Source organism: Oncorhynchus tshawytscha, unplaced genomic scaffold, assembly GCF_018296145.1.
Source record: "Oncorhynchus tshawytscha isolate Ot180627B unplaced genomic scaffold, Otsh_v2.0 Un_scaffold_1341_pilon_pilon, whole genome shotgun sequence".
NCBI lineage: Eukaryota > Metazoa > Chordata > Actinopteri > Salmoniformes > Salmonidae > Oncorhynchus > Oncorhynchus tshawytscha.
The window spans coordinates 189,742-202,989 of NW_024609828.1; the positions used below are offsets into that span (position 1 = coordinate 189,742).

At 45.6% G+C, this 13,248-nt stretch overlaps 1 protein-coding gene across 1 annotated transcript in view; it reads right to left on the minus strand.

The window, feature by feature from the left end:
• Positions 1–91: 91 nt before the first annotated feature.
• Positions 92–13,248, minus strand: part of lmtk2 (lemur tyrosine kinase 2) — a 47,045-nt gene continuing 33,888 nt past the window's right edge. The window contains 8 exon segments of the mRNA XM_042319195.1: positions 92–2,377; positions 2,470–2,771; positions 3,016–3,151; positions 4,843–7,475; positions 7,478–7,902; positions 8,143–8,292; positions 11,458–11,579; positions 12,353–12,437. Of these exon segments, the coding sequence (XP_042175129.1) occupies positions 2,306–2,377; positions 2,470–2,771; positions 3,016–3,151; positions 4,843–7,475; positions 7,478–7,902; positions 8,143–8,292; positions 11,458–11,579; positions 12,353–12,437 (3,925 nt within the window). The 3' untranslated portion in view covers positions 92–2,305.

Consider the following 13,248-nt stretch of genomic DNA (forward strand, 5'->3'; position numbering starts at 1 on the left):
ACATTAAATGTTATGGAAAGATCTATTTAACATTGTTCTACCAAGATTGGTTAGTTGAGCAGTGTTTCTCAACCAATCATATCAGACAAGCTATAGAAGTAAATGTGCATTTATTTCCATATTAAACATTTCATTCAAATACACTAAGCATGATCATCAATATGAAGTAAAAATATTACAATTTGTAAAATTTACAGTTATGGACAGAATGGATTTTCCTGTTTGTCTTAAGGTGCTTCACAATAGGATTTTTGTGACGTAATTTTCGGAAGTGTCTGGCGCTAATAGTGGAATAGTATTACTTACCTGACGGAGTGGCAGCTTGTCATAATGGGAAAGCTGTTCTGACTGGATGTGTTTACATTTCTACACTTCAAAAACCACTGTGTACCATCTAAATTCTGATATCTTTTTAAAGCTGGCCCAAATATTTCAAACTGAGCGATTTCCAGTAGATGGTAGTCAGGACTCCACAGCAATCAAAACGCTAGCAGGGTAGTCGCCGTTACATATTATTCCACTGTTAAAGCAGATACGGACATTTTCTGAAATTACAATTAATTCTTGTGTAGCACCTTTTAATTGAACCGTTGTCACTTACCGTGATATGTTACTCTTTAAACGACAAAATAACCTCATACCTAGGACTTGATTACATCATTCCCCATGTACAGACAAAATTAAACACTTATATACATCAGTACAGTTCAACATTAAGTTAGCCTTCTCAAATGTGCAAGATTAAGCAAATGTATATACTGTAGAATAAAACAGGATTTCCTTAAATAAAATAACTGAAAGAACACAGGCTGCTGGTAGTGAAGAGGTTAACCTTGTCTAGAACACTGGAGGCGAGGAAAAGGTTTATGTATCTGAAGACTTAAATCAGGGGAAACCTTGACAAGTCACTAAACCAATAGCTATACATTGTTCCATCTGTGTAGAACCCATTGAGTCTGGAAGAAGGGTTTGACCTACAGGAACAGAGACCATGAAAAGCTCACCTTACTGATCCAGCTAAATAATAGTTTATATACATCATACCGGAGACAGTCCGTTGAGTGGCGCTATGGCAACAATCCTTAAGGTATTCTTTACCTTGGCTGTGTCACATGCAGTAGTTAGTGAATAACCCGTGTAGAATTGGTTTGACATAGTAAACCAAACAGAACAGGCATGTCTGTCTTGGTTGAGTTAATGTAAGACCCCTGTACAGTACCAGAGAAATTATCTGCATCCCAAAAAGCCCCGTTTGGGACACTGCCACATCCCTACCGGCTGCTCCTATTAAACTCAGACCCACAAAATGAATCAAAAAGGTACTCATTGCACATTTGTTTCACAAAACATGGACAATTCAAACTCAGTCACTAGGCTTGTGTCAGGACAAAATATATTGCCTTAATCATGTGATTCCTGGAGTGAGAGGATATTTTTGTATACAGCGTAATCAGTATGAAATAGGCACTACGATAAGACCCATTGATTGGTGAAGAAACTGGACAAACCTTGAAGTCCCATACTGTTAATTCAAACCGTGACAATGTTCCCTTATCCAATTCTTCTACTGATGGTGTTTAACTGAATGAACTAATGCTGTCAGACCTCCTGTTCCATAACACTAACATTCTAAGGTTCTCACTAGAACACTGACTGTTCCTATAGCAACCAAGCAGGGGCTCATGGACAGTGAATGAGTCAATCACCAAAACTTGGTTCCTTAAGTTCCTAATATACCTCTTCCAGTCTTAATCATCTCCAGTTGAAGCATACACACACTTGATGAGTAGACCTGACAAATACATTTCCAAAAGGCAACTCCTGTAATAATCGTGCAGTGTTACACCCAAGGGCCTTGCTGTTTTAGTTCGCCTGATCCAAAGAGCTCATTATTCCTATTTGATTGCAGACACAGGGACTGTGGTTCAATCAGGGCTTCAAAATAAAAGTATTTTTGGGGTGAAACAGAATCCCCTCAGGAGAGGAGGACATTAACCAAACACTTGGAATGCGCTCGACAAGTCTCAAAGCAAACAAAGTTAGGTCAGTTCTTCCTGCTGCATTGCACTGATGGGGGGAGGAGGGGAGAGAAGAGAACAAGGCTAAGAGGCTTTTGGTGGAAGGAAGGGGATTTTGTTGAGGGTGTTGTTGGCTGTTGGAGCCTCTGGCTCAGTCTGTTTCAAGTTCTCTTCATGGCCACCTCTTGGGGCGGGGGTGTAGTTCTGCCTGAGAAGAGAAGCATCCACGGCCTTCATAACACCGTGTCATCATCCGTCTTTAGCCTGCATGTTGAGCTCTCCTACATTCACCTGACGTTGTGGGGGGAAACAGTCCCTTCCACATGCACCTTAGTCTTTATCTCCTTCTTCACTGCTTCCTGAGGGAGGGGGGGCATAAATACAGAGTTAGAGAGGGTAGATCATACAGATCCTATTCAATTACTATGTACGAGGTAGATAAAGCACATGCCTGTCTTTTCTGTTTGTTTGTGTTGGTGCACTCCCACTTGCCTCCTTGTTCGGTGTCTGAGTCAGTGAGGTGTGTAAGGGAGAAGCTGGCGATGCTGGCCGGGGAGATGGAGAAGCGGGAGTAGTTGGAGCTGCTCCAGCTGGGCTCCGGGGTGCAGCCCCCGGGAGGGGGAGGGGAAAAGTAGTGCGAGGCCGTAGACGAAGGGGACATTGTCTTAGAAACGGCCAGGTCCGAAGCTGCCTTGGAGAGGAACACCGAAGGCTCCGGGGACGAGAAGTCGTCATCCCATTCAAACCCACCGCCTGAGGGGGGAGAGACCTGTTTATAACCTTGATTTGGTACAAGAGGCAATATGGAACATTTGCCACTGGAGGTACTCATGAGCCAAAAGTCTCCCCCTAAATTACCAAAATGTACATTTTTTTTTAGCAAATGTTCAAACTATAAACATCTGCATTTGTATTACATTGTCAGGTATTGTCATGGAGCCCTTTAGGTTCTTCCTTGATAATGCTGATGGACGTTGGCTGTATCGTGATGACTTACCTTCTTCATCTGTGGAGCTCTCTGTGGAGTTGGTGAACCTATTCAGGTAGCTGGCCGTGGGCACAGGGCTGCTGAACTCTGACACCTGGCTGTTGGAACCTGACGAATGGTCTCCCAGCTCCTTGGTGGGGGTCTCCTACAGATGGGGAGACCAATAAGTGCAATGGTTAAAGTACAGTCTCATAACATTTAGACTAGGTCTAGATTGCACAGAGAGAACCTGTACAAAAAAAAACTTGAATATCACATGACATTCAAACCATTTCTAATGCATAGCCATAATATTTCTATCCTTGTTGTTTTGATGTAGAGTGGGGAGAACAAGTATTTGATATACTGCCGATTTTGCAGAAAAAAAACATCCTGAAAATCACATTGTATGATTTTTAAGTAATTAATTTGCATGACATAAGTACATCAGAAAAGCAGAACTTAATATTTGGTACAGCAACCTTTGTTTGCAATTACAGAGATCATACGTTTCCTGTAGTTCTTGACCAAGTTTGCACACACTGCAGCAGGGATTTTGGCCCACTCCTCCATATAGACCTTCTCCAGATCCTTCAGGTTTTGGGGCTGTCGCTGGGCAATAGGGACTTTCAGCTCCCTCTAAAGATCTTCTATTGGGTTCAGGTCTGGAGACTGGCTAGGCCACTCCAGGACCTTGAGATGCTTCTTACGGAGCCACTCCTTAGTTGCCCTGGCTGTGTGTTTCAGGGTCGTTGTCATACTGGAAGACCCAGCCACAACCCATATTCAATGCTTTTACTGAGGGAAGGAGGTTGTTGGCCAAGATCTCGCGATACATGGCCCCATCCATCCTCCCCTCAATACGGTGCAGTCGTCCTGTACCCTTTGCAGAAAAGCCTCCCCAAAGAATGATGTTTCCACCTCCATGCTTCACGGTTGGGATGGTGTTCTTGGGGTTGTACTCATCCTTATTCCTCCAAACACGGCGAGTGGAGTTTAAAAAGCTCTATTTTTGTATCATCAGACCACATTCCTCCTCTGGATCATCCAGATGGTCATTGGCAAACTTCAGATCGGCCTGGACATGCGCTGGTTTGAGTAGGGGGACCTTGCGTGCGCTGCAGGATTTTAATCCATGACGGCGTAGTGTGTTACTAATGGTTTTCTTTGAGACTGTGGTCCCAGCTCTCTTCAGGTCATTGACCAGGTCCTGCGGTGCTGATCCCTCACCTTCCTCATGATCATTGATGCCCCATGAGGTGAGATCTTGCATGGAGCCCCAGACCGAGGGTGATTGACCGTCATCTTGAACTTCTTCCATTTTCTAATAATTGCACCAACACTTGTTGCCTTCTCACCAAGCTGCTTGCCTATTGTCCTGTAGCCCATCCCTGCCTTGTGCAGGTCTACAATTTTAGCCCTGATGTCCTTACACAGCTCTCTGGTCTTGGCCATTGTGGAGAGGTTGGAGTCTGTTTGATTGAGTGTGTGGACAGGTGTCGAGTTCAAACAGGTGCAGTTAATACAGGTAATGAGTGGAGAACAGGAGGGCTTCTTAAAGAAAAACTAACAGGTCTGTGAGAGCCGGAATTCTTACTGGTTGGTAGGTGATCAAATACTTATGTCATGCAATAAAATGCAAATTAATCACTTAATCATACAATGTGATTTTCTGGATTTTTGTTTTAGATTCCATCTCTCACAGTTGAAGTGTACCTATGATAAAAATGACAGACCTAAGTAGGAAAACCTGCAAAATCGGCAGTGTATCAAATACTTGTTCTCCCCACTGTACATGTTAGATACAAGTGAAACAATGTCTGTGTGCATGCAAAAGGTGACAAGTGGGTACTCTACCTGGTCGAAAAGGAAAACAGTGACATCGTCGAAGAACGATACAGCTCTACTGGCACTGTCTGAATCACTGCCCCCTGATGGCATGGAGGGTTTGGCACTGCGGGTGACCTTCAGCAGGCTCTTGAGGTTCCGCGCTCTACTGTCATCCGAGACTATAACGGGAACCGGGTGCACTGTGTCGTCCTCGCTGTCCTCGCTGGAGCTGTGCAGCCGGTACGCCCGCATGTCATCATCTGAGTCATCGCTGTTATCGTCCTCTTCGTCTGCCTCCCCTCCGTCCTCCTGCCCATCAGAGCCGTCCCGCCTGCCCAGGTACCTCCCCTCCATGTCGGGCTCCTTCAACTTGGGGGTGATCTCACTGGCGTAGGTCCTGGTTAGCTTAGCGTGTACCGGTATGTTCTCAGGAAAAGGTTTTGTTGAGGTAGCAACAGCAGGCAATGGAGGCTTTTCCAGGTCCTCGGTGGAAGTTCCGCTGGACTCTGAGTGACTGTGAGTCCTGAAGTCAGGGAAGAACTCCAGTGTCCCGGTTTCGTCCACACTGCCGTCGATGGACACAGGTGAAGTCTTCTCCCAGTCCTCCTCTGTGGTGAGGATCAGCACAGGGAGACTGGTCCCTTCCAGGGGCTGAGGCTCGGCCTTCTCCACTCTGATATCAACCAGAGCTTCTCGAGCAATGGGAGACTGTGACCCAGCAGAAGACTCTAGATGCTCCTCCTCTGTGACTTCAGGAAGAACAGATGGACCTCCAGAAACACAGCCACTGATGTCCACAGTTGGCGAGATGGCTTCTTCAAACTTCTTCTCGGGCTCGGACTCGTTGTCAGAGAAGTAAGCAGAGTCTCTGTAGTTGCCTCCCATGAAAGATTCCTCTCCAGGGGCGATGGACTCTGCCTGCTGGTCCTCACCGTCCTGAGTCTCCACCTCCGAGACGATGATTTCAGGGGGAACCAGCATGGTAGCCGCTGCTGGCTCCTCCTCCTCCTCGGCCAAACTCAGACCGTTTTCCTCTGAGAAGTGGTCTTTGATGATGGGCTGAGAGTTCCACTCTGGAGACTCCAGGTTCTCTGTCTCGTAGCCGCTGTCGGCTGTTTTGTACGGGGGCTGGAGCTTGTGAGGGGCTGCCGGGGTGTTTAGCTCTTCGACAGACTCCTCCAGCATGTGGCTGTTGTCCAGGGAGTCTGGTGTCTCGGCTGAGTTCTCCACAGTGGGCAGAGTGGTGGAAACACTGTCCTCCAGTAGGCTGTCCTGGCTGATCTGGTCCATGGAAGGACCAGAGACCAGCAGAGAGGACCTGTCGTGCTCGTTGTCATGTTCATGCTCAGAGAGGACGGTGTCCATTTCGGCCTCTGTATCATCTTCAACCAGGTCGCTCAGCAGATCATCACTGGTAAAGCTTTCACTGGTCAGGCCATTGTCAACAGCAATCTCACTGACATAGACTGGGGGAGAGCTTAGCGGGTCGTCTGTTGGCTCTTTGATTCCTATTGATTCAACACAGTCATCCTCTGAGGCTCTGAGGCGGTCTTCAAGGCTGGGGTTTTTGGCATCCATGCACAGGGGGTCTGTAGTGGCACTTTCAGAGAGGAGTGTGGGAGACTGGTGGATATTTGCTGAACTAATAACAGGGACCTCAGCCCTCTCAGAGGTAGAGTCAAAAGCAGAGTCCATCATATTAGAGGACTGCTGCAGCAGTTCTCTAATTGGCAGCTGGTTGCTACAGATGTCCTCTGTTACCAGTGTATTTGAAGGCACCAGTGTTTTAGGGTCTGCTAGAGGTTGCAGGAAATCCACAAAACTGGGACTCATAAAGTCAAAAAGTTCCTCCTCTGCTGGGGACATGTTGCTCTCCACAGGTTTTATGGGGATCTCTGCTACGTTTATGCCATCTATGGTCTCATCATCATCATCCCAAGAGTTCATTCTGAAACTGTGCTCGGGGATGTGGGTTAGACCAGGTTGGAGGAAGTCCAGTTGTTGACTCCCACTACTTTTCCCTGATATACCAGAGCCCTCCTTCATCAGGCTCTTCTCTTTGAGGAACATGAAGTTGTCTGCTAGTTTCTCAGTGTTCAGTAGCCTCATCACATCCGGGGTTCCCTCCCCCTCTGCCTCCTCTAAAGAGTCCTGGAGGATGACCTCTGAATGGCGCTCCCCTAAAAAAGAATTCCGAAAGCACTTTTCTGTTCCCTGGGCCTGCCCCTCTACAGACTCCACTCTCTGGAAACCATTTCCGTTGAGTTCTGGAAGCTCCATGAAGCCCCTGTTCCAGGAATGAGAGTCCTGTCTGGAGTCTCCTTCGCTGAAGATGTTGGTGTGGTAGGGGCTGTCATGCTCACTGGACGACCAAATGTGGCTGTCCTGGAGGTACGAGTCCTTAGAGTCTATGCTGTGGTGGAAGAAGTCTGCATCGGTGCTGGACTCATCCAAGCGGACGTCTTGGAGGGTGACAAATTTCTGCCTGTCTGAAACTGTGTCTACCTCCGGACCTCTGTTCTCCTCCACGGTGCTCTCCCCCTGCTCCTCCAACTGGATGTAGTACTCATTTCCATTGGCTGGTTTGTGAGCGTCAAACACGGGAAGGATCCCGGGATTGCCGAATGGGTGTTCCTGCTGTCGGAGCCCCCCGTCCTGGGGGCTGCGGGGTCTGGAAAGTGGGCCTGAATGTCCTCGCTGGGCACGGGGAAGAACATGCTGTGATAGTTGAGCGTGGTGTCCATGGCCGAGCGTCCATGGCCACTGCTGCTATCGTAATGGTCGTGCTTGGCCGCTTCCCACACGTACTCGAAGCTCAGGCCACGGCTGGTCTCAGTGACGGTGAGCACCTCGTCCACCTCGGCCCGCAGGGCGTCATCTGCGAACTGCTCCAGAATGGGGTAGGAGGAGTGGCTGACGGTGGTCTGGCGTGTGACAGGGTTGGGCTTGAGGGAGTCCCAGCGCTGCTGGAAGTCGTCCTCCACATCCTTCTGGCCCTGCATACGCAGGTAGGTGAGCAGCCGGTGGATCTCCTCGGCCGTGGCCCGCTTGTCTGGAGTCAGCCAGCAGAACTGTAGCACCTCATACCTGCACAGGGGAGAGAGTTGAGGTATTACCCTTTATGGCATGAGCAGAGGCTTTTTAATTACAGTTTGACTTCATAGCAGAATATATCGTTTCAATGTCAAGTATGCAATTCATACACTTCTCTTTATGGTAATGTATTTAAGTTTTTTAACAATTCAGGAGACACTCCATAAATAACATGTAGTCCAGCTAGATTCAGTTGGTGTCATGTGTAGTATGGTTGGAGAGATCGGGACTGACCATCTGTCAGAGTAGGGCAGCTCCAGCTGTGGTTTCAACAGTTTGATCTGCTGTTCCCTGATGACGTGGTTCAGGACCTCACGGTCAGACAGGTGAGGGTAGGGCTGGGCAGCGTTCTCAAACAGCTCCCACAGAGTCACCCCCAAGGCCCTGCAAACACAGGGATCAGAGAAACACTTATGACTGGTGGAGGGATAATTACAACTCACAACCTACTGTACCCATGTGCATGGTGGCAACATGGGTCTGTGATTAAATGCTCAATGAGATATGGGGGGAGGGGGGGGCTATTTTCATATTGCAGCGTAATAACCATGTTCTCAATAAAAATAATCAAAAACAGGTCCCAAAACACAAATATTCCTCGAAGTGAAAGATTACACCGAGTTGCCCCCCCACGTTTTATACTCATAACAGCCTCAATTTGTCGGGGCATGGATTCGACAAGTTATCAAAAGCGTTCCACAGTAATGCTGGCCCATGTTGGCTGCATGTCCTTTGGGTGGTAGACCATTCATTATACCCTGATTCTACCGCTTGTCTGTCAAAGTTGGACATTACATCTTTACATCTGAGCTCCTAGAGTGTGCGGCTCTCCTTTATTGTTTTGGTGTTCCACTCCGCTAGCCAGGTGCGTTTCTTTCGCCTCTAGACCATTCTTGATACACACAGGAAACTGTTTGTGAAAAACCCAGCAGTATTGCCGTTCTTGAAACAAACCAGTGCGCCTGTCACCTACTACCATACCCTGTTCAAAGGCACTTAAATCTTTTGCCTTGCCCATTCACCCTCTGAATGGCACACACAATGTCTAATTTGTCTCAAGATTATTATTTAACCTGTCTTCCCTTCATCTACACTGATTGAAGTGGACTTAACAGGTGACATCAATAAGGGATCATAGCTTTCACCTGGTCAGTCTCATAGAAAGAGCAGGTGATCTTAATGTTTTGTATAGTCAGTGCATGGGTCAATCCACGACTAGAGTTCCTTTTGCGTCTATTCAAAAATGTCCAAGTTTTTACCATTTTAAAGCCCTAGTTACTTGTTTTCTGAGGATTCATATTTATTTTACATGATTCATTTACGTTTGTCATTCATTTTAAGGTGAACCCTGTTATGTGAACTGAACTCTCGTTTTAATATGGTGAAACTATTCCTTTGAAAATAATTTCTAAAAAAATAGTCAAATCATAGCGTAAAAGCAAGTGAGCAGGTGCTACTCTTTTTGGCCATTATCTGGTGTTTTGTGGTGGAAAACAGCATCAACCCTGTCACCCATAGATAGGCTAGACAATTTCAATATTTTTGTGAAGCTTGCATTCAATTCCCACTCCGTGTTGCACACAAGCTTCCATCCCCCCGGTCACAAGGGGATTTATGGTCAATTAAAGATCAAACAGTCCACCCGGCTACTTCATTTGTCAGTTACTATGATGTTTTTGTTTAACCTCTATAATAGACCAGGCATTCACAGCTTCCATTTTTAAATGTATTTTGTCCTATTTTCCTGTTAAATAAATATTACAGATGCATTTTATTTTCCTCTCAGGTGGGCTTAATGAGTACAATGGCAGAAAAATCACTCCCTCTATACAATGGAAATAATTACATATTGTTCAATATGATCAATACTAACTTTGCATAATATTGTAGTCTATAGTGTATATTTATAACCCAAACCATTGGTTTCCAGATATATTAAGAGTAGATGTTACTATTCTGTTTCATCATAAATCACTGTGGTTCCTATTAAGCCGGTTTGCATTGAAACACATGGGGATAGTGAGCTTACATTCCTAATATTCAATTAACATATGGTTTTTGTTCAGATCACAGCATCTAGCCATGGTGCCTTTATCAAGATTAGAAACAATTAAACCTCTGTACTCTCTCCAATACATTTGGAGTGGACAGGTAGTCATTGATGCAGAGAGAGAAGAATAAGATCAGGGTTGAGGGAAATCAGGCCTACAAGTAGTGGACAAAAAGGCCAACATAAGAGGGACAAGATGATGACTTTTGGGTGGGGGCATATTGTTGACCTTCATTCATCCAGGTGATTCCGTGTTTTGGTCCACCAGCTGTCCCTTTGTAATACAACAGTAGAGAGGTAGATTTGAAGCCGTCTTCAGACAGACTTTAGGAAAACAAGTTGAACTAATTAACAAGAATAGCAGTTCAGGAAATGTGAATCAGTTTTCAGATAAACCATTGCAAGTTGTGTGTGTTATGGTCTTTGTGCATGGATTCTTATCCACAGAGGACCAGTGTGTGTGCAGGTTTTTGTTCTAACAGAGTATTAACTCCTGATTCAACTCTATGATTGGTTTATTAGTTGAATCAGCTGTGTACGGGTGGTTGGCAAGAACAAAATCTTAGTCCACATTGAGCTCTATTGATACAATTGGACACCCTCCTGATGAATAGTAATGATCAGTTTATTTTAATAACTTTAGGGGGGATTAATATAATACAATTTTACATAAATGTCAGTTTTGAATATTTGGAAATTAATTAAAATGGATCATTTAAGAGGTGGGCTTAATGGGACATTCAGTAGCCATTAAGCCCAGTCCAAACTTAAAAATGAGGAATGTATATTTCATTGTATCTCCACTTTTCCTACGGAGATTAGGGCAGTACATGTTAGAAATGTCTAAACTTAGATGTTGATGGGCTTAATATGTACACTTACCCTACACTACCCAAAATGCACTCTATTGGTGGAATGACCCATATTCTGCGAACTAAACATATCCTTATTTAGGGGTATATGTGGTGCTGCAACGAGAGCCTCCTTATGCAACATTGTGATTTACAGCTGTGACACAGACTGGCACGGAGCCATGAGGTCATAAGGGAGGGGCCAGGAGGGATAGGTTCCAGTGTTGCCGTGCTGCCGAGTGGGAGTGCAGGGTCAGCGTCTTCTTCCCTTTAGAAGTCAGCTAGACTGAGTGCCTGCTAAGATTTACACTCTCAGAGAGAGGCTATCTGGACAGAAGAATCAAGAGATAGTCTATCATCTTCAAAGGAGACCCTGACCTACTGCTCAGCAACAGCACAACAGGACACAGGTTGACTCACTGTGTTAATGAGTTTATTTTATTCAACACAGTGAAGCACAATGCCCAGGAGGCTGCTGAGGGGAGGATGGCTCATAATAATGTCTGGAATGGAATCAACTACACAGACACCATGTGTTTGAGGCCATTAAATGTATTCTGTTCCAGCCATTACTATGAGCCTGTCCTCCCCATTGAAGGTGTCGCCTACCGCCTGTAAATTGCACAGTGACCAGGTGGAGGTACCTACCACACATTGCCAGGCTTGGTCTGGTCCAGAGTGATCACGCCCCCATGGCGCTCCCCCACCAGCTCCGGGGCCATCCAGCGCAGGGGCGCCGACTCGTCGTCCTCTGTGATGATGTAATCCTCCTGTGACATGAGAGAGGGACAGAGTCAAGCATGGGGCATCCATGTAATTACATGCAGAACACATAAGTGTAATTTAATAGGATGTCTATCTCAGAATAGTTCTACAAACAACCAGTAGGCTCACATTCACCTTTTTTCCCCATTCAATTCAGTGATGTGTTTTGCCAAGGCTTCTTTAGAAGAAGCATTTGGATGTTTGGTAGCCTTTCCTTCAGTTCTAACCCACATTACTGTACTTTGAGTTGTTTTCAGAGTTCCTAGTAAGTACTTAATCAAGCTCAGAAACACAGCCAAAACACCTCTGGCCACACTTGTTGACCGTGCTAAATAGAGAGCTCAACATTATTTGAGGAATGCAGCGGGCAGAGCTAGCCTTATCGACAGTCAGGCCAGGGACAAACGCAGTAGGGAGTTACACTTTGGTATAACAGAGTTCTGCCAGACTGGGGTCAAAGGCTGTATATAAACCCCCTACTGGAAAGCACTTATCCTCCCCTTAATAAACCACTTTTACACTATTGTGTTGACTACACGGACTAGGCCTTATACTACTGTACAGTATTGGCTTTGACATCCTTTGAAACTTTGGTGGATGTGTAAGCTCTCTGTTCAGCTGGGCTCAGCATTGTGAAAAGGGTTATAGGTTAATTAACCTAAATTGAAACTATTGTAACAGCACACATACAGATGCCACTTCCTTCTGTCACCTGAAAGTAAAACAAAATCCCCCTGATTCCATTTGAAGGAAAACAGGATGGAAAGTTCCCTGGTACCTTGTATCTGTAGGGGCCGATGCTATAGTCTCCCACTTTGACCGTCAGGTCTGCAGTCAGATAGCAGTTCCTCAGGGCTAAGTCACTGAGAAAAGAGAGGGAAACCGATTAAAGAAGATTAAAAAACATGAGGATTTACAGAGTTTATTGTGTGTTCAATATGGTCTGGTGTGGTCATAGACCGGTTGAGTTCAATCTGGTGTGGTCATAGAACGGTTGAGTTCAATATGGTGTGGTCATAGACCGGTTGAGTTCAATCTGGTCTGGTGTGGTCATAGACCGGTTGAGTTCAATCTGGTGTGGTCATAGACCGGTTGAGTTCAATCTGGTGTGGTCATAGAACGGTTGAGTTCAATATGGTCTGGTGTGGTCATAGACCGGTTGAGTTCAATCTGGTGTGGTCATAGAACGGTTGAGTTCAATATGGTCTGGTGTGGTGTGGTCATAGACTGGTTGAGTTCAATCTGGTGTGGTCATAGAACGGTTGAGTTCAATATGGTCTGGTGTGGTGTGGTCATAGACCGGTTGAGTTCAATCTGGTGTGGTGTGGTCATAGAACGGTGAATGGATCACAGGGCTGCAAATAATAGGCAGTTGGTCCAGTTGTTCTGGTGCCAACCCACAGGTCCAGTTGAGTCTACCAGCACTACATCCAACAAATAGCTCTCATTTGTTCCCTCTGAACTAGGGTTGGGCGATACTTGGGGAGAACTCTTCTATGACACACTACACCAAATATCGCGATATCTGATATAATCGTTTTGCGTCGTTAATGACTAAAATCACTCCAGACTGTGCAATGTGCTTATTTACAATATTAGTCGCATTCTCATTAAATAATATTTGTGTGGCGAAGAAATAAGACTTAATTAATTTAGACTTTCTTTTCAACATAT